Source organism: Antechinus flavipes, chromosome 4, assembly GCF_016432865.1.
Source record: "Antechinus flavipes isolate AdamAnt ecotype Samford, QLD, Australia chromosome 4, AdamAnt_v2, whole genome shotgun sequence".
Taxonomy (NCBI): Eukaryota; Metazoa; Chordata; class Mammalia; order Dasyuromorphia; family Dasyuridae; genus Antechinus; species Antechinus flavipes.
Window position 1 is genome coordinate 410,160,981 of NC_067401.1, and position 26,387 is coordinate 410,187,367.

Genomic DNA, 26,387 nt, shown 5'->3' on the forward strand with positions numbered 1-26,387 from the left:
TGGTAACTGACATTGATAGATCAATCAGGCAACGTCTTCACTTTCAAGGAGTTCACACTTTTGAAGTGAAATGCATATAGTTACAATTCAGATTAGGACTAGATAAATACACGTCACCGATAAACATTCTATTTATAAATTTAGAAAAAAAATTGCCTTTGTGATGGAATTGTTGAGAGTTGATGACAGTTATCTTTTTATGTTCATTCTTGTCATTTTTAATCCTGAGAATATTATTTACTCATTAAAAGGGGAAAAAAACCCAAATCCCCTAAACAAACCTAAGGCAACTCACTCAATCACTTCCAGCAATCACACTGATAATCTGAGGCAAAAGAACTTGGGTATAGACATAATCATGTTTGCCATTATTTAAAGAAAATATATATTTATATATATGTTTCTCACTATTTAAAATATATAATTGTAATTCTGGTTTATTATTCTTAGCAGAGAGGAGAGCTTTGGCAGTGGACCTAAACCCCCACTGAGAGCCAGAGATTTCATGGCCAGTAATCCTGAGCATTTAGAAATCTTAAAAAAGATGGGAGTTAGTTTGATTCATCTCAAAGATGGAAGAGTGCAGTTGGTCCAGCATGCAATTCAAGTAAGCCCCTGCTATGTTAATTAAAAATATTTTTCAATACCTTTTTAATATTTTATTAGCATTAAATAAAACAATTAAACTGTTTGGTATCCTGAAAGTTTCAGTATGGCATTTGAATTGTGAAATTTTGTGTACTGGATTAGAATCTTAGTTCAGCCTTTTTATTTGAAAGTTAAGGAAAGGAGCAGCTAGGTGGCACTGTAGGTAGAACACCAGCCCTGAAGTCTCAGACACTTAACACTTACTAGCTGTGTGACCCTGATCACTTAACCCCAGTTGTCTCAGGAAAAAAAAAGGAGTATGGGCCGTGGAATTGTTACTTGGTTTTTTTACATGTGTTATACATATTATTTTTAACATGTGTTGTTTTTTCATTTCCTTCATTGGGCCAAAACAACTAAACTAACTTGCATTTTCAGAAATATTAAATTCTTTGTGCATATTTTGGTTTGCCTGTTAAGTACTAAGTCCATTTTATAAAATTATATTAATCTCATCACTTAAAAGTATTTTTTGCAATATCTTGCTGAATAAAATTTTAACAGTTATACTATATTTTGTACTTCAGAACTATTTGCATTTAGGAATATTTTTTTTTAAGTGAGCCCCTGAATTACATTATTAATATATTCAGTTTGAATAAAATATATATGTAGATAGTTTTTTGTTGTTGCTGGATGTCAGCATATAGCCCAGGCAAAGAAGAATTATGTGGGAAATCAGTGGGTTCATTTTTTAAGAGAAGCAGTCATAGAATTTTAGTAGGAAGATACTTTAAAGACCATTTAGAACAGCCTGTACCTAAACACTGTATTCTCTCTACAACATTCCTGTAAAGTATTCATTCAGTGTTTGTTTGAAGACCTATAGAGAGGAAACTTTCTATCTCCCTTGCTCTCCATGGCAAGCTATTTTTCTTTAGAATAGTCCTAATTTTAGGAAATTTTTATTTCACACAATGGAGCTTGGTGACTCCATCTATTGTTCATAGTTCTGCCTTCTGGTATAATTAGTAGAGTAGACAAAAGAAAGCAGAATATGAAAATCATGATACTCCATCCCTAATAAAGAATGATTCAAAAATGAATTCTTCTGTCCTGTTATTGATGGCTTCTGGTAAAAAAAAAAATCCAGACTGATTAACTTTAGAAAATATGTAATATAATATAGAAGTATTTTTTATTCTTAATACTGGGGAGATTATACATGTGTTTGGAGTATGTGGAAAAAAGCATAGAGTTCAGCATCAGTAGCACCAGAAAATAATCTTTTGTAGAACATGTAAGGTCATTAATTTCCCATCTAAAGCTGTTTCATTTTCATTTTAGGCTGCAAGTTCACTTGATGCTGAAGATGGTTTGCGATTCATGCAAGAGATGATTGAGTTGTCTAGTCAGCAACAAAAAGAACAACAGTTACCACCTCGAGCTGTTCAAATAGTTTCCCACCCATTTTTTGGCAGGGTAGTATTGACTGCAGGGCCAGCACAATTTGGGATGGACTTGTCTAAACACAAATCAGGGGTATGTGTATATCACACGCATCTTATCGAGTATCTAATACTTTTTGATTTTTTTCAAATACCATCCACATTCTGTTTTAACAAAAATACTAAATGTTCACAAATCCAAAAAAATTAAAAATTAAGATTTGAATGTGCTAAACTTTTAAAAATGTAAATATCACCAGAGTAATTTTTGTCACTTATTGCCTAAAAATTTGCTTTTCTGCACCTCCTAAATGGAAATCCTCTTTCATATTTTAACCTTCTTTGCTGCTCTTTTGGATGATATATAGAGAATATGATTCCTTTTTTTTTTTTTAAGTGGTCTTTGGCCTTATTTATCATATAGAAAGTTAAGGTGTACTTAATGCCTAGGCAATTCGTGTTCTAGTTAATCTTTTATAATGTTATTGAAGCATTCAGGAAATTTGATAAAATTATGGTTGTTTAACAGTTTGTTTTATTTTTTAAAGAAACTTTTTTGTTTGTGTACGCAGCATTACCAGTCAACCAACAAATATTCTTAGGAGTCATATAATTTCTACAAGGCTTCTGAAACATAGTGATCAGTCATCTCATTCCTTTTTGAACAACTTTAATTCATTTATTCATTTAACATATTTTAAATATCTACTCTGGGCAGTGCCTACTTTGTTTACAATCAGGGAAGGAAATAAAGAAGTAAGTCAGGATCTCTTTATTCTAGGTAGTTTTAATATACTTGATGTGCTGGTTGTTAATTTCTTTTTGTATTGAATCATAATCCTAGCTTAATAGACATCACCTTCAACTGTGCTGTTAGTCCTAGTACTGAAGCTATATAAGAAGCAAACATAATCTTTTTTTAATATGTGATAGCTTCAGCATATTTTAAAAAACCTGTTATGTTCTTTCCTCCATCTCCTTTTCCTAACCTGCCTCAGGACTTCTTTACTCTATACTGATCCTCTCCTTAATTTCTTCAGTTATTGCCTATGAAATGGTTTGGAGTCCCTTCATTATTTTGGATATTCTCCTCTGTATATATTCTGGTTTTTCAGTATTCTTAAAATATGGCATCTTTAATAAAAATGTAAGTCTTCAGATGTGGTTTCACTGAAAAAAATGGAGTCAGACCAATGTAGTCATTAGTAATGTAGATTATCTATTTTATAACATATTAATCTCAACAATGAAAACATCCTTCTATTGGTGAATTTCAAGATTATATTTCCTTTTTTGCTAGCTATGTAATATTAGGCTTATATTGAGAATAATCCATGATCTTTATCATAGATTGTGCTCTTAAACCACATTATATCCTTTCTTTGCAGTTACTTTTTTTTTTTAACTTAAATTCACAGCTTAACGACAACCATTTTTTTTTTTTATGAAGGATCTTCCTATTGTTATACCTTTTTATATACTTAATATATATTTTTCAAAATCTTTTACATATGAAAGTTCAGAAGTAAATCAAGTAGTCTGTTCAGGTAGTGAGCTCACCATTGTTTGAGGTCATAGGATATTTAAAAAAAAAAATTGGAAGCCTTCTTATCCAGTTACCTCATTTGAAAGGTGAGGAAAATTGAGACCTAGGGAGATTGTGATTTGCCTAAAGTAACACAGATAGCAAAAGTGCCCCCTTTGGGATTTGAAATTAATTTCTTTTTTCTCCAAATCCTGTACTTTTTTGTACCATCCTACCTCCCAGGTATTTAAAGCGGTTTGAAGATTATTTTTCAAAGTTGTTATATACTTTACATAGTTTCATTTTGGTTTTCTTAAAAACTAGTTGGGAATTGGGGAATTGAGTTGGAAATTTCATAAAAACAATTTCTTGAAATGCTGATATGTTTTTAGTAGAATAGAGAATGTTTGGATTTTACCAAATTGAATTCAATATATAGAATCTCACATTACATTTATATTAATCTGAAGTCTCCTTTTTTGAAATAACTTCTGCTGAAATTCTTCTCACTGGAGCAATAAAGAAATTTCTTTTTTTCCCACATGCTAGCCTTCAACTGTTTCAAGGCAAACTGTCATGTCTTACTTTAGCTTCATCTTCAAAGCTAAATATCCAAAATTCCGTTGAATATCCTTCCTCATAACCTGCTTTTAAAGTCCTTATCATCCTGGTTGCTTTTTTCTGGTTAGTTTGTCAGGATCCTATTTGCAATCCAAGTTAATTAACCCAACAAATATTTATTGAACACCTAGTCTGTGCAGAGTGATGTATTAGATGGCCAGTGATTGGACTAACACAGTCATGGAAATAATAACTCTGAAACAAGATATTTTCTGGTTTGTTCTTGTGATGTAATATAATCCAAAAATTAGCTTAAAATGTACAAGTATGATATAATGAATGGGAATGAAATTAGTTCTATTGAATCCTTCTTTAGGAAGAAAGCCTCAAATATTATATTTAATGATTACTCTTGAATTACTTAGTCAAAATTCTTTGTTCTAATCATATTTTTAATCACTTGTTATATATTTCAAGACAAGAGGATTTGTTGCAAGCAGTAAACCATACAATGGCTGTTCAGAGATTACTAATCCTGAAATGGTGATGGGGAAAATTGCCTTGATGCAAAGAGGCCAGTGTATGTTTGCTGAAAAGGCTCGGAACATCCAAAAAGCTGGAGCTATTGGTGGCATTGTTATTGGTAAGCAATTTTCTCTCTTGTTACTTGGTCAGAATAGTTAAGCACATCATTTTAAAGACCTTTAAATTTACTGTTTTTTAGGCACCTTATTAAATTTCTTGCTTGTAAGTTCATTTACCTTTTTTTGTAAGTGGATTTGCTAGTGGGATAGCTTTTGGTAGTCACTAAGAACAGGTCTCATTAAGGATACAGTGACTGTTACAGGAAGCTCACATCTTTGAACATTTAAACAAAAGCATACTTCTATGTCCCGTTACCTTCAACAGTTTTAAGCATCACAATGGGTGGAAAGGAACTTACCAGCATATTGGTATGAAAGATTTTTGATGGGTTCATTCAGATTTTATTTTGCTAGTTACTATAGCTCTAGCTCATCAATAGTTTGAGAGGTTAGTAAAGTCAAGTGAATTGTTTTTAAACAGCGGGGGAATTTAGGAATGTTCCTAAGCAATATCCCAGACATTAAGGAATAGAAAAATGATGAAACAAACTTCTGTAAGAGGTGAGAGAGACAGGAGCAGGTGTACAAGAAGGACTGGCTTGGACAAGGACAAGAGTGAGCTAAAAAGCAGAGGAAGAGGAAGACAGGATGAGGTAGATCAATTTTGAAATCTAACCTAGGGCTGGGGTAGCTAGTTGGTGCAATGGATAGAGCACTGGCTCTGAAGTCAGGAGGACCTGAGTTCAAATTTGGTCTCAGACACTTAACACTTCCTGGCTGTGTGACCCTGGGCAAGTCACTTAACCCCAGTTGCTTCACCAAAAAAAAAAAAAAAAAAAAAAAAAAAAAAAAACAAGCAAGAAAGAAAAAAATCTAACCTAAGGGAGGAAAGGGGGGAAAAGTGAAGGATTCAAATGGAGGAGATGTCCATCAATTGGGGAATGCCTGAATAAATTGTATATGATTATGATGGAATATTATTGTACTATAAAAAGTGATAAGCTGGATCTCAACAGAAAAACCTAGAAAGACTTCCATGAGCTCATGTTAAGAACCATGCCTAAATGAAAGGGCATTCTCTTAGAGCCTCCACAGTATATCCTTAACAAGCTCATGCAAAGTGAAATATACTGTGTACAAAATAATAGCAGTATTGTGGGATAATCAATTATGAATAACTTTGCTGTTCTCAGCAATACATGTCATATTAGATAACCTCAATTTGTGGTAGACCTAGGTAGCCCAGCTAAGTGGCTTCTTTGAGCAGCAGGCAGGAACACTTGTGAATTGTCAAAGATAGACCAGCTTTATTGACTCTCACAGTGACCATGGAAGCAAGAAAAGAGAGAGACACCATTGCTTAAGGTTTGTAGCTAAGCACTCTCTATTTAAGCTCTGAAACTGCATACACTCAGGAAACAAAAGGCAAATAAATCAGTCAGTACATGAAGGGACAGTGTATTTTTGGGATCCAAGGAGAAACTTGGGATCCAAGGAGAAACTTGGCATCCTCTAGTGATACGACCTCACCTTTTTGCCAACCTGTATCCAGGATACCTGTTCCTGGTCCTCCCCAGTCTTTGCCAGTCTGCGGACTGGCACTTAAAAGGGGTCAAAGCCAGGTCAAGATGGCCTTGAGTCCTGCAGTTAAGCAAGTATATGAGCCTGGAGAGGCGCACACACAAATGAGATCACAAGAATTCCTTCTAAAGCAAATGCAAGAAGTAATAATTGAGCCTTTACTTGTTGCCCTTCTGGATCCACCACCCAACATTTTAACTGCCCTTCCTAGTCATCGGCAAATTTGAGAAGCATTCCATCTATACATTTATCCAAGTTATTGATGAAAGTTCATAGCGCAGAATCAAGGACAAATCTTGAGGGACTCCACTAAAAACTTCCCTCTAGGTTGAGAGTGGATGATAATTAACTATTATTTGATTTGGGCCATTTCAATACTTCCAGATGTACTTCTGACTGTGCCTTTAGCTTTCTTTCCTGTTTGTAGGAAATATTTAGTCATATGTTTTGCTAAACTTACCAACACCATCTCTGTGTGGTATATCCCCTGATTCATCAGCTCAGTGATCCTGTTAGGGAAGAAAGTTAGCCCCTCCATACAAATGAAGCTGCAAAGATTCCTAGCATTACTGTGGCCTTTTTAATGAACACTTGCCAGGAGACAAGAGTCTGGTGCACTGCTAGAGTTGGCTAACTCTGCAAACTCCATTCTCTTCATTTTTTTCGTTTTTAAGTGCAGACTCTTGGATTTCTCTTCTAGTTGGATGGGATTTCTCTCATTTCCTATTGTTCTTCAGAAGCTTTTTTTAGTGGTCTAGCAGTGGTAGCCCTCACTTCTTAATGAGCTGATTTTTTATTAGATTATTTGCTTTTTTGCCATTCATATTGCCATTCTTGTACATTTTCAACTTAATTTAAACTTCATAAAATATAGAATATTTAAATTCTCTTTTTTTTTTTTAACTTAAAAGTCCATAGAATTTGAGGACTTCATTTGAAGGTGATAAAAATGAATTAGTTTGCTAAGTAGTGTCTGGAAATTTCATGTAGTAACTTGAGAAAAAGAAAAACTCTTTTGAGATTTTCTAGTTCAACTTCCTCCTTTTGAAGCCAAGGGAGGCCCATAAAACTTAACTGACTTCAAAGTCATACAAATAAAATGGTAGAGCTGTCTTTTGACCATGAGTTTCTTGACTCCTAGTCTGACTCTTCTATTATTAGTTCCCCATTGAGTCGTTTTCATTAGAGACTTAGTTTTTTGTCATTTTTACATAGTATAAATGAAATTGCTTAATTATAAATATAAAATATTGAACATTTATATCACTTTTTCTTTTTTAAAAATTGCTTTCACTACCTAAGAAAAATCTTAGAACTTAGTGAATGAAAAGTTTTCCTTATTAAGCATAGCACTTGTTAATGCAAAACATCTAAATTTCTTCAGTTATTTTATTTCATATCTATTCTATAGAATTCCATACTAGTTGCTACAGAACTAGGGAAGAAATGAAAACTATTCTTGTACAGTGTTTCTGTCACCCAAGGTTGTTGGAACATGGTAAAAATAAGATGTAAATGACTTTGAAGGACAACTACTAGAAATGTGAAGATGAGCCACTGGATTTTCCCTCTATTTCCCCCTCAAAAATAGTGACTAATTCATCAGTCATTGATCATTGAGTAAAGGGGAGCAGACTCATTTTATTTTGTCCTTTATAAAAGTGGAAACTAGAACAAATGGAAATTAGTAAACCTTGGTACCCACCCATTCAGACAGTTTTAAGCTAGTAGTTTCTGATGTTTTATGATAATACTAGTTTGATTCAGTTGTGTATACAAAATAAACGACAAAAATCATGGTGGGTGCATGTATTTATGAAAAAGTGTTTTCAAGTTTACTATATTTATCATTGGGTAGATGACAATGAGGGGAGCAGTAGCGACACTGCCCCTCTTTTCCAGATGGCTGGTGATGGAAAGAATACAGATGACATTACAATCCCCATGCTGTTCTTATTCAACAAAGAAGGAAATATTATATTGGATGCAATCAAGGAATATGAGGAGGTAGAAGTGCTTCTCTCTGATAAAGCAAAAGATCGAGGTAAGGACAAAGTCATTAGTTTCTTATGCAAGTCAATACTAGCTCTGATTGATTACAAAGTAAGTTGCAGTGTTTTCTTTGTAAAGTTTGAAAAATATTGTTTAAAAAGTACTATGTATCTTAGTGCTTAAAATAAGCTGTATAAGCTTTCCTTTTTGCCTTCTAGTTTTTTAGGAGTATTATAAAAAATTATAATTCATCAATGTTAGTAATCATAGTGTTTTGAGATATATATATATATATATATATGAAATACTATTTTACAAACACAGGGGATTAGAGTCATATAGAATATTCCTCATCCAACTTCACTGAGTCTACTTCTCTTTCAGTCTTCTTTTGTGAGAAGATTTTCTGCTAGCAAGATGACAGAATTTTTAAAGTCAATGGGATTATAGTTCCTTCTCACAAGACTTCTTTTCATCAACTAGCTATCTTAGGTTTTCATAATAGAAATATAACTTTTACTCTGTTGACTGCCAAGCTTTGCAACAAACTTAGCTCTTACCAAAGAGGATGCAACAGCAAATAGTTTATGGTTGAAATCCAAAACAATGTGCTTTTTTTTTTAATGCCACTGAGCTCTTTATTTTAGACTAAAGTAGTTTTTTAGGAATCTGAAAGCATCATTTGATGTCACATGTATCATTTACTCATTTCTATAATCCAAAGGGGAGACACATTTTTACTGTGGTCCTCAGAATGCAAGGAACTGCTGACTCAAATAAGGCCACATGTTCTTCATGTCTTGTTCTTTACTCTAACCAGTCAAGAAGAATTATAAATATCTACTTCTGTGATTTTTTTTTTTGATAAAGCTTTTTATTTTCAAACATGCACAGTTTTCAACATTTACCCTTGCAAAATCTTGTGTTTCAAATTTTTTTTTCCCTCCCTTTCTCCCACCCCTTTCCCTAGATGGCAAGTGACCCAATCTGTGTTAAACATGTGCAGTTTTTCTATACATATTTTTACAATTATGTGATTATTTCTTTACCCTAGAGTTCTTAATAAACATCCAAATGGAGCTTTTAAATTGAGTAGTTTTTCAGGTGAGACTTCATAAACTAGATTCTCTATGCTGATATGATCATGGTCTAGTGGAAAATTTATTTCTGTTATGGTCTTAAATTATTATCAATTGACATTTTTTCCTACGTGTTAATATTTACTAGTGAGTAAGAACAAACAAAGTGGTTTGTTAAGTTGATTTCTTCGTGGTCACTTGTTTTGAATCTTGGATCTATCCCTTTTCATTCATTAGTTCATTTACATCAAACACAGGTAAATTAATTCTTGCTTTTGATTATTTAATGCATTTTCTTTCTCCTCTCCCCTTACCCTTTCTGCTGCTCTTGGAATTTCAGCAACAATATTTAAAGGTAAAATGCTTCCAAACTACATTTTTGATAGCAGTAAGTATCTTGAATAGTCCTCAAGTTAATGAATCAAGTTGAATGCTGTTTTTAAAAATGACATTATATATACATATATAAAATAGATATTTTCACCACTCTCTGTATATGTAACTAATGAATATATTTACTGTTTGTGTATAAATACCAATTTTTATTACAGTATTTAAAAAAATTCTTTTGCAATTTTAACCTTTTTTTTTTTCTAAAAAATGTACTGTTTTTCAATGAGTCCTTTTTGGAGATGATAGTGTTTTCATAGTCTCAGGGTGGATGTGAGCAAATCTATGTAGTAGAAAAAAAGGATTCCTAAGCAGTATTCCTCTATGTAGTAAAATAGCTTTTTAATGTCTTACAATAAGAAATTTCCTTGTTCTTGAAAAATCTTTATTTTAGTATTTTTACTTTCTGTAAATCATACATTTACATAATTGGATCAATATTATGTTATATTATAATTATAGTTCAATATTTATCCATGTAGTAAACTAAAATTAACACCATAGGACTGTGGATTAAAAAGAATAGCATGACTGACAATAATGAAAAATAATTTTAAATTGAGGGGCAACTCTGTCCTTTGATTTATTTGTAAGGTTCCTTCCTGCTCTAACAGTCTGTCACTAAAGGAAGTTCATTGTAATAGTTGTCATTCATTTGTTCCTCTCACTATAGTGAAGCCTATTTGAAGAACTTATTTTTGCACTCCCTTAGACCCGCATGAATGATAGGCAGCACAGTATACTACTAGGAAGAGCACTGCCTTTGGTGTTGAATTAGAATAAGGAGATCTAAGTTCACATGCCTTCTCCAACACTGGCTGTGTACAAGTACAAATCGTTTAACCTCTCTGCCTCAATTTCCTCTCCCCTCCCCCTCCCCCAACCTCCCAAATGTGGAAGGTAATATTTATACAGGATTTCTGTGAGGGGAAAATGCTTTCTCAGCTCAAAACGTGATATAAATTTTGAGTTTGTCTTAGTAATTTAAATCTATATTATTCAATATTACCTTGCTGATTTTGAATAGGCATTATAATTTTCAGTTCAGTTTTGAATTGGTTTCTGGTATGTGTCTACTCCTTGTTTTGAAAAAAACAAGAAAACATTTGCATATGGTGCACTATTGCATCTTTTCCTAATATCTCATTCTCTGAATTTTTTTTTTTTTAAATAAGGAGATATGAAATCTTATGTTCTTTAAGTCCCAGGGAAGAACCCATTGGTTCTTTATACATTTTTTCTAATTAAGCATTTGTTAATTATTAATTTCCTCATTGTGCACAGTAATTTATTTCTGTTGCTTTTTCTGTCATCACATGCCAGCAAGAAGTCATGGATGGAATTTCAGCACTTTTTAACCAATTTTTTTTTACAGCATTCAAAACACCTTTATATCTTTTATTGAGGTTTCATTGTGTGGGGCATTACTAGAAGTATAATCTTATTTTTAGACTACCATTTGGATTTGAGAATGAATGTTATTAAATTTAAGATAGAATTCACTTTTGGAATAATAGCATTTTGCCTCCCAGGTTATTGTGAGCAAATGAAATAATAATTGTAAAGCACTTAGTATAGTGCCTGACATAGAAACTGCTGTATAAATGTTAGCTGCTACTTATTATTGTTAACATTATCCTTAGTACTACTTCAGTAGTGACAGATTGTTCTCTTTCCTTTCTTGAATGTTGAAGACCCTTCACCAAAACTCTGATTTATCTCATAAGATTAAAATTATGAGATCTTAAGGATCTTCTAAATATTTTTAATTATACCTGCATTATGATGGAAATTTTAGCTAAAAAGAAAATATTATATTATTACAAAAGTATCACAACTATAGCTGTTTTCTTGTATTGAAATTTTCTTCAGTGTAGATCTATTCTTATTTGATAAGTTTGATAAAGTTTGCTGCTTTGTGGAGAGGTGATATGATTAGGTGTATATTTTTACAACGTTTTTAAACTTTTTTTACTGATAAATATCAATATAAATCATGTTTTTAATTCATTGAATATTTGTGTCTTTCAATTTTACAAGTAATGCATTTTTTTGGTGTGAACTTGTTTAGAAAATAATATTGAATATTTTAATGATTATATTATTAATGCAATTTTTAACAGAATGGACCTATGTCAATTCTCAGACCCTTTAGTTTTTTAAAATTGTAACACAGGAAAAATTAATTTGCCTTTGAGGGGATAAATTTGGTATAAAGTAGTATTATTACTTTGTACTTCCTTTTAAATCTCATGGAGCTTTTTTTTTTTTATTCTTTTAAAGATCTGGAAGTAGAAAACATGGAACAAAAGTCTTCTGAAAATGATTCTGAGAATCAAAAATCTGAAAAGACTACATCAGGTTCTCAGGACCTTAGTTCAGTCAGTCAGGAGTCTATAGAAGAAAGTTCTCCTGTTTCTCAACCAGAGTCTGTACCTCCTGCTGACGTGGACAGTGCTAGCATTTTGTCTTCCAAAGAAGATTCCTGTCCCACTGAAAACCATGAGACTGCAATCCATGACAGTGAATGTACAGAATTAGATAACCAGCCTCAAGAACAATCAAAAACTGAGGAGGAATCTAGCCCTAATGTTAGCTGGGATAATAAAGTCCAGCCTATGGAATCCATATTAGCAGACTGGAATGAAGATATAGAAGCTTTTGAAATGATGGAAAAAGATGAACTATGACTCACAAAAAAAAATCTTCTGGTGGGTATTTAAAAAGGGAAAAAAAGTGAACTTTGGTTAAGGTAGACCTTAATGCCTAGGAAGGCTCTCATGTGGGAGTTGTTAAATATGGTGATCGAGCAACCAGGTTCTGACTGGATTATTTAAAAATCCTAGAAATCCAGTGCATGCTATGTTAGGATTGGCCTTGTTTAAAACTTTTTCCCATTAGAAAGAAATGGGAGCTTGCTGTTTTCCCCTCCACACATGGCAGCATTGCAACACAGTGATAGCATATCTCTGATTTAGAAGTAATGGGCATTCCTGGGCATCGGGTTGACCCAGCCACTAAAAGAGAGAAGCATGAATGCATTTGGTTAATGTAATAGCCCTTATTACCTCCTGGCACTAGTTTTGAGAGGTTGGGTTGCCTTGTAAAGACAAAGGTAGGTAAGTACTGTGAGCATTCAGGAGTGTGTGCTGCCTTACAAACACCACTACAATTGGTAAAGTTTGTTACAAAGCAAATATGTTTATATTAACATTTTTGCTCATTATTTTCATTTGTTTCTTTCACTGGCAAAAGAACAAGGTAACGTGGGTGTTTCTTCTTGACATTGCCCTTTTTATACAAACCAAAGGTGAAGCTAATCTGCTTTCTCAGTGAATTTCTCTGTATGGAAGCCTATCAGTGGGACCAGGCAAATAGGTCATTGTAATATGTTATGGAAAATGGTCGCTTAGTACTCTTGAAAAAACAGGGCCAAAAAAATATATATACAATTTTGCAATACAAACTTCCTTTTGGGCCTGCCATGGTAAAAGCTTTTAAAGCTATAACTACTCATTAACACTAGAAATTAGTGTTGTTCTCTGTTGTAGACTAGACCACAAGTCTTTTTTCAGTTCATTTCTCTTGAAGATGTTACCTCTAAACATCATCAGCCTTATAATATATCACACTTTTAGTATGCAATTTGAGCCATAAGGCCAGTATCACCAACAACTGATTACATTTTATTCCATATGTCCAGCTTATTAGAGCCATGATAAAACTATGGTGGTGATATATAAATCCAGGGATAACTGGTTTTGTTTTGTTTTATTTTTTTCCTTTGAGGGCTTTTCCTTTTAAAGTTACAATTAGGGCTATTCACATTTTCTGTTGAATCATGTTTTTCTTATAAGTATTCTTTTGAATGGGTACCAGAAAATTTGTGGTCATCTATGAAGAAACTCACACAATAGCAACTAACGTATAACTTTTAAGAAAAACTTTATTTTGTGGCAGTCTAATATTAGCCACATTTAACAAGTGTTTGGTTAATTAACTTTTGATTTCTGTAGACGTCTTGTTTAGCAGTAAATCATGGCTTAATTTTATAATTCTGTCCAAACATTTATGAATCAATTTAAAAGTTTATAAGAAAGGCTTAAATCTCTTTTTTTTTTCCCCTTAAGCCCTCCGCCTGCCTTTTATCATTTGGCAAAATTACTATTTTTTCCTTTATGTACAGTTTTGTGGTACTGGTGAACTTCTAACGGTATATGCAGCTATTAATCAGAATAGCTGTCTGGCATTTGTAGTTATGTATATTCATGTACAGTATGACTTAGATCCCAGATAAATGGTGTATTCTTTTGTAAGGGGGAAGTAATTGCTTTAAAAAAAATTCTAGTTAAACATAATTAAGGCAGGACTAAATTAAATCTAACGAGAGTTCACTTTAGAAAGAAATTGGTAGCAAACAAGATCTTCACTGGCCCTTAATTAAGTCTTACTCCAAAATAGTCTTTCTGCATGTGAAATTTGGTGAAGGTAAAGCTCCATACTACAGAATAAAGCCAGACAGATAAAGTGCTTTGTCAATCTTGATTTAAAAAACTGCCAAAACAGCTGAAGCTTAATAGTACTTGACTTGCCTTGATGTGAGGGGGCTGGGGCTTGGTGAGGAGGAGCAGATGGTCTTCCAAACTTGGACTATGGGAGCCTTATGTGCACCACTTTGATTGTTGTAGCTTAGAGCCGTTACTTCCAGAATCTAAGCTTTCTGAATTACCAAAACAAAGTAATTCTTTTTCACCAAGAACCCAGCATCCCAGGGAAATCATCGGTGAGTGAAGACCTGCTTGCTGCCACACTTCCCTCCTTTGGCCAGTAGGGGGACCTCTTTCTTTTCTTTTGGGTCAGAAAGGCACTTGTTCTCTTGTTTTAAGGATTTGATTCATTTTAAAAACAAATAAAAACCTTGATAAATTAGGCCAACTGCTTTAAAAAATTACAATTTTTAAATTTGTCATTAGGATAATAAGGTAGTTTTCACCTAACATAGCTCAGTTGTGTCATTGGCTATAATTTGCCAGCATTAGGGTCTTAAACAATTTATCATACTGCCACAAAATAGTCTTTTATTTCATTAAGAAGAAACCCCAGCAGTATCAAGTAAGGTTTTTGGGTTTTTTTTTTTTTTTTTTTTTTTTTTAACATACTCGTATAGATTAATTGTTTCCTATAAATTTGGGAGACTTAAAAAAAAAATCCTGAACTTAGAAACATCTGGTCTACCTCAGTTAAATGTTGACTGCCTGGAGGTTGAGCTGAAGTGATCACCAGAGCCATAAAAATAGTTTGACCAGGAGGAATTTGCACTCTGTTTACAAACCTGGAATCAAGGATTTTAACCTGAAAATTAAGTTAGACATGAAGGAAAAGGGCAGGAAGCAAAAGGGGATAATTTAATTCAGGTATTTTCACATTTAAAAATATAGAAAGAAATAACCTACTAGAAAGAAAACTAGAGTCTCAGCCTGCTCATAACTGTTCTTTGAACCATTAGCATCAATCTTCAGTAATTTTTCTTTGACACTTCCAATTATAAGAGAATTATAATTTATCAGATGTGGTTGAATGGGGTGGGGGGGTTTTGTTGGGTATATGTTTTATAGACTCCCAAGGACAGTAGAGTTCTTTTATCAGAACCAATCATTGTAACATTTTCCTTAAATATTGAATCAGTTAAAAATAGAGAGTTTTAAAATCATACTCTCTAATTTAAGTCAGTTCTTATTCTCTTAAAGATATTTATTGTCTACTTTTATTTATCATTTTGTAACTGTTTTACAATAAAATTAACATTTGTTCTCCTACCAAACCCAATATCCAACTCTGCAGAAAGCTCAGCATTAATCAAATGTTGTTCATAATTTAGGGGTGGGGGTGGATAAGAAACCTAGTAAATATTCCAATAGTTTGTTTTATGCACAAGGCTTCAGTCAGAACATAGAAAAAAAAAACATTCTGTGAATGAAATATTGTATGTTCAGATTTTATAAAAGACATTTTTAAAAGCCCAATTTACAGCCGTATATTTTCTTATAAATGTAATTTATGAAAAAAGATGTCTGTACTAACAGGTGCTGTAACACTACTGTTGGATTTTACTGTTTGGTGATAAATGTATACAATATTTCTAAGGAAAACTGTGTACTGTGATGTAAAAGTCTGGGCAGAAATGTATATAATCCTTGTATATATAATTGTGTATTTGATTATAATTGCTGATTGTAAAGATTTAATAAAATATGTAAATATTCTAATCAAGTTTTTCTTTGAATCTTTAGTTTATCTTGTAACTTTTGTAGAAAAGTTCATATATTGGATGTTGTCTTGAGAGTTTTCCTGCTGTCCTTACCGCATTTCCTTTACTAATTCAGATTTAAACAATTTCCTGTGGAGTTAAGTTCTAAAAATAGTTTAACAAAAAGCATTTTTATCATTTCAGCTAGTATTCTATTAGATAATTAGCACTGTGGTTCTCAGGGTTGCTACCTTTGCTACCATCTATACTGCTACAGTATGTCTGTTTTCAGTATGAATTTTGCTCTAATTTCAGTTAATAAAAATCAGATAGGGCACAGTGACTTGTGTAAGATCACATCTAGTTAGCGGCAGAGCCCAGAGCAGAATTCTGGTACCAGTCTTCCAGTCTATTCTTCTCTGTGTCACATTGGTTCCTCTGAGAATCTCCTAGCAGGTGCATCTGATCCGGAACTTGGGGCAGTACCTCAGTATGCTTCTCCAGCCCTTCCTTGATCTCCCCTTTCCACTTTCTTGTGAGAAGGCAGTCTACGGTGGGTGCCTCCACTTCCTCTGCGAACCTTCATGCCCTGGTTTCTGATCCTCATTTCGTCAAAGCTACCCTTTCCAAAGTTACTCATGGTCTTCATTCTTCTGGACCTCTGCAGCCTTTGATAGTACTGATTACTCTCTTGATGCTCTGCTCCCTTTTAGCTTTTCAGAACACCACTTTTTTTTTTTAATTTTCCTGTTGGACCATTCCTTTTGTCTCTTTGAATCCTTTCCCTCCAAACTCTTAGCACCTTCTTTTCCTCTTACTATAAAAGGCAACACCATCCTCCCAGTTCTAAAGACTTGAAACTTGAATGATCCTCAGTTCTACTATGTCTCGCAGGCCCCATAGCCAATAGATCACCCACATCTGTTGGATTTCAGCATTGCATCATCTCCAATGCTGCAAAAATATATCCCCTTTCAAGCTGTGACATCCTCCTGCCTTCGTTGCTTCGCTTCACGTGGGGACTTGTGCCTGCTGGTCTGAGGCGGTGTTCCTTCAGAGATCTAAAGAGACTGGATGATTACTTTTGGGGAATGTTAAAGTGGAGGTTCCTTTATTTGTAAACTGGATTAGGCAGTCACCAGGTTCCTTCAAACTCAATTTCTGTGAAATAGATCCAGTCCCTATCCATATCTCTCATGTGTGTAAAACACTAGGCTGGGTGCCAAGTGTACAAAACTGGAAGCCACCGTCCTTGCTCTTGTGTGGCCACTAGGGTAGCTCTCTGTCCACTCAGATATATTTTATACAAAGTTGAGTGTGATTCGTACAAAGCAGAGATTCAAAGTGCTTTGGGAACATTTGAGGAGAGAATACTTTCAACGAGTTGAAACAGCACAGGCTTCATGGAATTGATGAGACCTTAATTGAGCCTTGAAAGAAGAAATGGGTGATGGAATGTATTTGAGGGGTGTTTGTATGAGTGAAGACAAAATGGCATACTGACTAGAGAAAGGATGGGGTCCAGGATTGTAAGATATTAAATAATCACTAACTCCTTTGGGGGGTCTCCTCAAAATGAGATCAACTCATTTTATAAGCAAATAATTACCAGTCTTCTTTCAAATTCAACATCTCATTTACCTTTATGCAGACCTGAAATCTGCTTCCTCAATTGAAAGGATGGACATCTGTAGGATGCAAAAGTTATGAGAGAAACAGTGCAAAAGGGTGGGAACAGATCAGTGTTATTAGTACAAAATGAAACGGGTTTGTCATTTAGGGAGGAGTGAGGGGGAGCTGAAGCTGAAGGGGCACCTGCTCTACTGGTACCCACACACAGCACTGGGTACTAACAAAAGGCTGCAAGGGGAAAGGAGCTTTACAAATACACAGCCCTAGGAAATGGATGCTATTATTATTCCTACTTTACAGTTGGGGAAACTGAGGCAGGTTAAAAGACTTGCCCAGAGTCCTATAGTAAATGAGGAAAGAAGTGAATTTAGGTTCTCAATTGTAATGTTTTTATTCATTGCTCCACCCAACTGTCATGGTCACTGTGTCCAGGGTTTGTGGAAGAATGTGTAGAATCAAGTGAATGGGCATAGATGAGTGACATTCTGCACCATTGGATGAAATGTCTATGCAGGTAAGATTACAAATTGATTTCTTAAAGGATCCATTAAAAGTACTTAGGATTTATCTTTTTTGAATTTTAAATTTGCCTGGACAAACAATGAAATGGCCAGAGATCTCACAATGAGAAAAGGGAGCAGAAGGAGAGACTTCACTCTATCATTTTAAATTTTTAAGAAATTTAAATAAAAATTTTCATTTAAAATTTTTATTTCCTTTTGACTTTATATTCATTTTGTTTTCAAATGTATTCCTCCATTTTCTCCTACCCAATAAGTAACAATGAAAGAGAAAAAAATTCAGCAAAACTAATCAGCATGTTGATCAATATTTGTTGTTCCACACCTATAGTCTCGCATCTCTGCAAAGAAGGGAAAGAGGTGAATTTTCTCATCTCTTATTTGGGCCAAAGTTTGCACATCCTAGTTACACAAAATTTTGTTTTTTTCTTGTGTTTTACACTACTGTGGTCATTCTGCATAGTGTTTTCCTGGGTTTGCTTAGTTCATCATGTCAGTTCATAAAAGTCTTTCCAATTTTTTGAATTCTTTATGTACCACAATTTACTATCTATACTTTAATCAATACATATCTATACTTCCAGTTTTGCTGCAAAAATTTTTTTCTATGATATTCTGGTGTATTTTTTGAGATCCTTGAAATATATTTCTATCAATGAGTGTCCTGAATTATAGGATACAGGTATTTTAATTACTTTTTAAAAGTATAATTCCAAATTGTTTTCCTGAATGGATGAATCAAGCCATTAATTTGACAAAAATGTACTGTGAAATAATTTATATCCCATTGACATAATACTTCATATTTACTAATAATTTGTGCTTATGAGGCACTCTTCATCTTCATTATTTCATATGAGCCTCATGATAAATCAAGAAAGGGCAAATCCTTCATTTTTTACATAAAGATAAAACCATTACATAAAGGAGGAAAACCATTTTCAAGGCTTGGTGACAGGACTACAACCCAGTTCTACAGACTATTAAGTATCATGTTTTTGTAATAAGTACAATCTGGGGTCACTTTCATAGTTGGTTGGCTATATCCTCCTCTCAGGGTATCCTGAGAGGTTTGGAGTTATTTCTTCCTAATGCTATTGGCTCAACCCCCTTCCCTAGCCTTGCATCAATGTTAGATGCTAGTCACTAGCGCATCAGATCTATTTAACCAATTAACATCTATTTGCTTTTACAGAAAGTTTACTTAGAAGCTGTCGTGAAGGACAAAAGCACATTTCTTCTCCATCCCCTCAGGGGTACATTCTGCCCTATCCCCCTTCAGCCTGAGAAGAGGGCTCATTCAGTACAGATTCTTCATGGTACAGTCTCACCAAGTCCATATCCACTATGGCGTGAAGAGTGATCCAAGCGACCCAGAATTCTCTAAGTTTTATTAAATGATGATGTCAACTGCTATAGATAAATGTTCATACTTTTCAGATCTACCTGTAGGGGATCTCACCTGTAGCATGTGGAGTGGCTATGTTTTGTCTTGGCAAATATTTAGGTTGAACAGGTTGAGGTTAACTGACAAGGCTTTAAGCCTGTCAGTGAGGAAGGGGATGTCTACCCTAAGCATCTAAGGACTTGCCTGTTGAAATGGCTGGATGAGAACAATTTGTTTCAATGACCATTAAAACACTTGAAGCAAGAGCTGTGGAGCTCTTAGAGCTCAGTCAGACATCCAAGATACCGAGATTGTCCAATGGACTTGTGACTGGACTTGCATATCACAATGTGGGTGATGACTTTGAGCAATTCTGCCTCACTGGAATCCTATTCATTCACAATCAAGACATTCATCACATTGTGCTGTCATTGGTTCTCTTGGAAAAAGAAGAACAAATATAAGGTGAAAAGCAGGTACAGTATCTTTAGAAGGAGATGCTAATTATAGCCTCCTAAAGAAGAAAAAAGTTGAGAAGGATGATCTTTCCAAAACCAGCTATCCAGAGAGAAGTAATAAATAAAGGAACCATCTAGTTTATTTCCACAGATATTGGTCTTATCTGAGAATATTTTTTGGGGGGAATCAGATTACAGATTGAAACCAGCCTTCCCAGGGTAAAAACCTAAGCGGCAAAATGATATCTGCTCAGGATACCTGGCTTTGACCCCTGGCAAAGTTAACCCTCAGACCTGTCAAATAGAAAAGCTTAATATTGCTTCTTGGCCTCTTATTAATAATTGGCAAGCAGTAAAGGGGTAGCAGTCTGTAAGGCTTAGAAGAATCTCCCACAGAATAAAATGCATGTAGTACTGAGTGCATAGACTACAACCAGCAAGCCCAGCACCTGCAGAGGTAGGTTGCAAAATGCCATTTTATTGAAAATCTCTAGTCAGAGAAATAGCCTCATCATTTTATTTAAAATTTTTTATATTTAAAATTTAATAAATGAATTGTTAATGTAAATATTTAAAATATTTTATTTCTCTAAAAAAGTCAACAGATTTTTCTTTCTCCCCTCCTCCTACTTTTCACCCACATACTGAAAAAACAAACATAAAGAATTAATAGCTTAATAATTTTAAACAGTCTGCTGAGAAAGAATATAAAATTAACATAAAGGTGCTTCCTAATGAAATGGTTACATGTTAGTAAATAAAATGATTTCAAATAAAGTAATGTCATTCCATCATCTAATGTGGATTCAATAGAGATTTCTTGAAAGCATATTTGGGCACACAGTGCTATGTAAATGAAAAATATTTCTCACCAACAAGTCAATGGGTTATTTGTCCTTTTGATCAATTTAATTCTCAGATGTGGACATTACAATTACTTTGATCTGGACTTCTTAGCTTTTTCCACTTGTGACCCACTTTCTCCCTGAGAAATTTTTACATAACTCTGGGCACATAAATAGATAAAATAGACAAATCAAATATTTTCTGATAATTTCATGACCCCCCAATATTCAATTTTGAGACTATATGGGGTTGTGAACCACCGTTTAATTAAAGTTTTGATTTTTGATTAAACTCCTAAAATCCCTGGGGTTTACACAGTGAAGTTTTATGAAAATAATAGTGTTTTTATAACACTTTGGATTTGGAAAGTACTTTACAAATATCTCATTTTTCATCATTTAATAATCCTAGGAGGTAGGTGCTATTTTTATCCCAATTTTACAGATGAGGAAACTGAGGCAAACAGAGGTTGTAACTTTCTCAGTCAAATGTAAGAAAGCTGTATTTGAACTCAGGTCAAGCTTTTTACTACTTAGCTGCCCCTTATTTCTTAGAATATCTAAGCAGGCATCCATATGATGGAATCAAAATGTCAGAGAGAGAAACTTTTCTGCTTTAGTGATCTCTACTCCAGGGCTTCTATTCATGTGTGTATGCTGGTGGTGGTGGGGATGTCATGGGTCTTTTTGCAAGCCTCATGAAGCCCATAAATTTCTCAGAAAGTTTTTTTTTTTCGATTCATATTTGAAGGAAATGCTGAATTTCAATTAGAAGTTAGTCAAAATAATGTCGGATTTTTTTTTTTTTTGATCCAAGTTCATGGACCACCTGCAAATCTATCCATGGTGTTCAGGGGTCCAGGGATCTCAAGTTAAAAAGCCCTACTTCTAGAAACATAGCAAACCCCATATCCCAGAATTGGAAGGAACATTACTCCTAACCCATACCAAAGCCACAATCTCTACAATGTACTTGAAAAGTGACCCTACAGCTTTTTTTTGGAGACTTCAAGGAAGAATGAGCCCACTTTGGGGGACAATTCTGTTTCTTTTCACATAGCCTAAATTTGCCATAATACAATATTCATCCAACATTCCTGGTTCTGCTCTCTGCAACTAAGCAGAATAAATTGAAACTCTTTTCTCCATGATAACCCTCCCAATACTTGAAAATAGCTGCCAACCTCCTTTTCTCCCTTTCTTCTTCCCTTCTCTTAAACTCCTGTTCTTTCAACCATTCTTTATTTAGCATGATCTTGAAGTTTTTCAACTTACTATGACTTCTAGACTTCTTTGCTCTTCAGTCTTAGTGGGAAAATTTCAAATACTTTAAAAATCCCTCTAAAGGAACAAAATAGTCTTGACGTTTCCTTTTTTCACTTACAATCAAGCTTAGCTTTTATTAGTTTGATGTTTTGTCTTGCAACTAACAATTCTTTTTATTTTTAATTTTAATCTTTTTTGGTGAGGCATTTTGGGGTTAAATGACTTGTCCAGCATCATACAGCTAGGGACTGGGCTCATATTTGAATTCAAGTCCTCCTGAATCCAGGTTCATTGCTCTATCCACTGTGCCATCTAGCTGTCCTTAACAATTCTTTCTTTAAAAAAAAAAGTGTGTGTGTGTGTGTGTGTGTGTGTATGTATATATTCTATTTTCCCCAATTATACATAAACACAATCTTTAACATTCAATTTTTTTAAAGTTTTGAATCCAAATTTTATCCTCCTCTCATTTACCTCTTCCCAACTTGAGATAGTAAACAATGTGACATAAGTTATACATGTGCAATCATAGAAAACATGTCTACATTAGTCATTTTGTGAAAGAAAAATCAAACAAGATAGGGAGAAAGAAAGATTTCTTTGAAATACAGATTTAATAGTGGCATAATGCTAGGTCAAAAGATATGCAGTTTTGTAGCTCTTTGGGCAGAATTCCAAATTGCTCTCCCAGAATGATTGGATCAGTTCACAAGTCCAGCAACAGTCCATTGGTATTCCAATTTTCCCATTTTCCCTCCAACATTTATCATTTTCCTTTTTTGTCATACTAGCCAATCTCATAGGTGTGAGGTAATAGCACAGAGTTGTTTTAATTTGCATTTCTCTAATCAACAGTAATTTAGAGCAAATTTTCACATGACTATAAGTAGCTTTGATTTCCTTGAAAATTGTTCATAGGGAAGAAGCAAATTTTGCCTAAGGCATACCTTTTGGTGTTGGACAGCAAAGACAAACTTCACCAGCTTTACTGCTGGCTGACTCAATCTGTCTCTGTCTCTGTTTCTCTCTGTCTGTCTCTCTCTTTCCTTCCTTTTCTAGCTGTTCCTCTCTCTCTCACTTCCTCTTTTGGTTTTTCTCTCTGTATCATTGTTTCTGTCTGTTTTTGTCTCTCTCTCTCTCTCTCTCTCTCTCTCTCTCTCTCTCTCTCTCTCTCTTTCTTTTTCTTCCCTTCCCTCTCTCTGCTTTTCTTTCTCTCACTTCCCTTTTCTGTTTTTCTCTGTTTCTGTCTCTTTTCTCCCCTTCCTTCTCTGTTTTTCTTTTTCTCATTTCCTCTCTCTCTCTCTCTCTCTCTCTCTCTCTCTCTCTCTCTCTCTCTCTTTCTCTCTCTCTCTCACTGTGTCCCTCCCTCTCTCTCTACTGTGTCCCTCTCTCTCTCTCTTTTTCTCTCACTGTGTCCCCCCCTCTCACTGTGTCCCCCCTCACTATGTCCCTCCCTCTCTCTCTACTCTCTCTCTCTCTCTCTCTCTCTCTTTCTGTATCACTATGTCCCTCTATCTTTTTCATTTCTCTCTCTCTGTCTTTCTCTCGTCTCTCTATCATCTTTCTTTGTCTCTCTTTTCCTCTTTTCCTTCCCCCTTCTGTCCCTTTCTCTCATAACCCAAAGTTGCACACTTTCCTATACCCCAAATCTTGGCACAAAATGTATAGCAATTTTGGAAGTGGCATCAGAACAAGTGTAATCAATTATGTGATTAGTAAAGTGACTTCTTTACTTCTCCAGAAGGATTGCCCTGGGCAGTCACCATGTGTCTCCTCTTTCTCTCTGACCCCTTGGGCTGGGAACAGGTAGATTGTCATTGCCATTGTCTGTCAACAGGCTCCTGAAAAGTCCATCTTCCCACTCTACTTGACTCTACTTGACTGTTAACCCTGAAGTTCTCTTCTCTCTTTGGGGAACCCCCAGTAAATATACTGTAAAACTTTTCTAGCAGTCCCTGTCAGCATGTTTTATTCTCTATTTCTCTGGTTCGTCACCACACCCCAGACAACCATCTGTCCAAGCACATGGGCAATTCTGTGTTTGGAGCCAAATGTGACCATGTCACTGTCACAGCACCCCCCTCTCCCCCAGTAACTTTGGCAGCTTGTGGAAGATGAATTGGGGTGGCGAGAGACTTGCAAGGATCCAGGTGAGAAAGAGAAGAAGGTTCAAAGTAGAGTGTTTTTATGAAAGTGGTAGAGGAGGAAAAATATTGTAGAGATAAAAACTACAAAATTTGTAGAGTGAGAGGCAGGGCTTGAGGATGATACCAAAGTAGTAAATCTGGGTGACTAGACATGTTTGTACTTCAACAGTTCAGAAGAGGGATTGGTTTGGAGAGAAAAATGAGTTTTTTCCAGACAAGTTTAGCTTAATGAGCCTATGGGGTATCCAGTTTGATCTGTCCAATAGGTATTTGGTGATGCTGGACGGAAACAAGGAGGAGAGATTAGATTAGAACTTCATGGACAGATTTGGGAATCATCTGCATAGATGACTTGTCCGAATGAGTGATTTGTCCAGGATCACACAAGGTCTCATAGGACTTGACTCCAAGGCCAGCTCCTCAAACACATTACTATATTCTGCTTTTTTCCCCAGGTAAATAGACAGCATCTTCACTACATCATTCTATCCATGAGACCTAAAGGAGGGATGAAGGCATTTGCTTATACTGTGTAAGGGACAGGGATCTGCCTTCTTTCCCCTGTAGAAGCAGCAGCTGAATTTAGGAAGCAGGCTTCTCTTATTTGGCTGAGAATAGGCCGCTATGGCTGCTGAGAGGGATGCAGAGGAAACTTTAGTTGTATCTATGGGATATGTGTTTGTGTGTGTGTACACTGCATCCTTCTTAAGTGGATGCGACTGGTACAGCCGAAAGAAGGTTCATTGGTCATTGTAGCAGCTGCGATAGTTGCAGAAGAGACACAGAATGAGAAAGAGAGAGAGAGAGGAGGGAAGAGGAAAAAAGAGAGGAAAATTAAAAGAGAAAAAGAAGAGGAGAAGGAGACAACAGAGGAAAGAGAAAAGGCAAGAAAAAAAGAAGAGAAGGGGAGAGGAGGAGAGAAGAAAGAGAGGGAAGAAGAGAAGAATGGGAAAAGAGAAGAGAGACAAAAGGGGAAAGATCAGGGAAAACACAGGAGAGCATAGAAGAAGAGCTTGTCTTCTTTTAGGCTATCAGTCAAAGCAGCCAGAATAGAAAGTGCTGCTTATCTGTTGTTTTGAATAGACATTTACTTGTCTTCCATTAAAGAAACATACTAGCTAGTGATTCTGCTCCTGTTTGTTATTTGTAGGTTGTAGACATTTTTCCCAGGAGAGCTTGAGAAATATGGTATTCAGTAGGAGCTGAACTGGAGGCCAAGGCTAGAGAATTAAACTTTGCTGGAATTTATTTATTTTATATATATAAACATGTATATATGTGTGTATGTACATGTATTTGTGCATATGTACATATATTATTTTATATACAATATCATATCATACCATATGTTATATATAATCTTAATATATATTTATGTATATATATAAGAAAACTAGAAAACTATATATATGTATGCATGTATACACATAAATACATATATAGATACATGAATGCATATATAACAAAAATCCATACTTTTACAAGAAGTCTTTCCCAACCTCTGAGTAGTGTCTTCTCTTAATTATTTATGATTTACTCTATATGATTTCTATATGATTTCTATAGCTTGTACATATTTGTTTGCTTATTGTCTTCCCTATTAAATTGCAATCTCTTTGGGGGCAGGAATTGTCTTTTGACTTTTTTAATCCCCGACTCTTAGCATAGTACCTGGAATATAGTAAGTACTTATTAAATACTTATTGACTGACTAACTGTAATCCTTTTTCACAAATGTTACCTGAAGTCATCTTGATGTAGAGGGTCATATTGGAGAGAATGGGAGAATTATGATAGTTTGGACATCTCTTTTCCCAAACTAGAAATATTTTGAATACAGATTAATATTAAATGTTAAAATACTTAAGTATAAAAATGGAGAGTACAATATTAGAATGAATAGTTTTTCTTCAACAAAGATTATGTTTTGGTCTAAGGACCGAAATTTGAATCATAGCTCACCACCTAGTAGCTGTATCAATCAAGTCATTTATCTTCCCTGAATCTCAGTTTCTTTATCTGTAAAATGAGGGGAATAGGACAAGATGGAGTGTAAGGTCCCTTGGAACTCAAAATTTATATTTCTATTGTTTAACCCACTTCTCCCATTTTTTAGATGAAGCAACTGAGATCCAG

The 26,387-nt window shown here is 34.7% G+C and overlaps 1 protein-coding gene across 2 annotated transcripts in view; it reads left to right on the forward strand.

Moving 5' to 3' along the window:
• EDEM3 (ER degradation enhancing alpha-mannosidase like protein 3) overlaps positions 1 to 16,014 on the forward strand; it is a 55,983-nt gene extending 39,969 nt beyond the window's left edge. The window contains exons 16-21 of one of the 2 annotated variants that reach the window (XM_051998785.1): positions 454 to 607; positions 1,936 to 2,130; positions 4,600 to 4,765; positions 8,146 to 8,331; positions 9,699 to 9,746; positions 12,032 to 16,014. In XM_051998785.1, coding sequence (XP_051854745.1) covers positions 454 to 607; positions 1,936 to 2,130; positions 4,600 to 4,765; positions 8,146 to 8,331; positions 9,699 to 9,746; positions 12,032 to 12,438 — 1,156 coding nt within the window. In that variant the 3' untranslated portion in view covers positions 12,439 to 16,014. The remainder of the gene's footprint in view (positions 1 to 453; positions 608 to 1,935; positions 2,131 to 4,599; positions 4,766 to 8,145; positions 8,332 to 9,698; positions 9,747 to 12,031) is intronic. The other variant, XM_051998786.1, reaches the window with a different exon arrangement.
• The last annotated feature ends 10,373 nt before the right edge of the window (positions 16,015 to 26,387 follow it).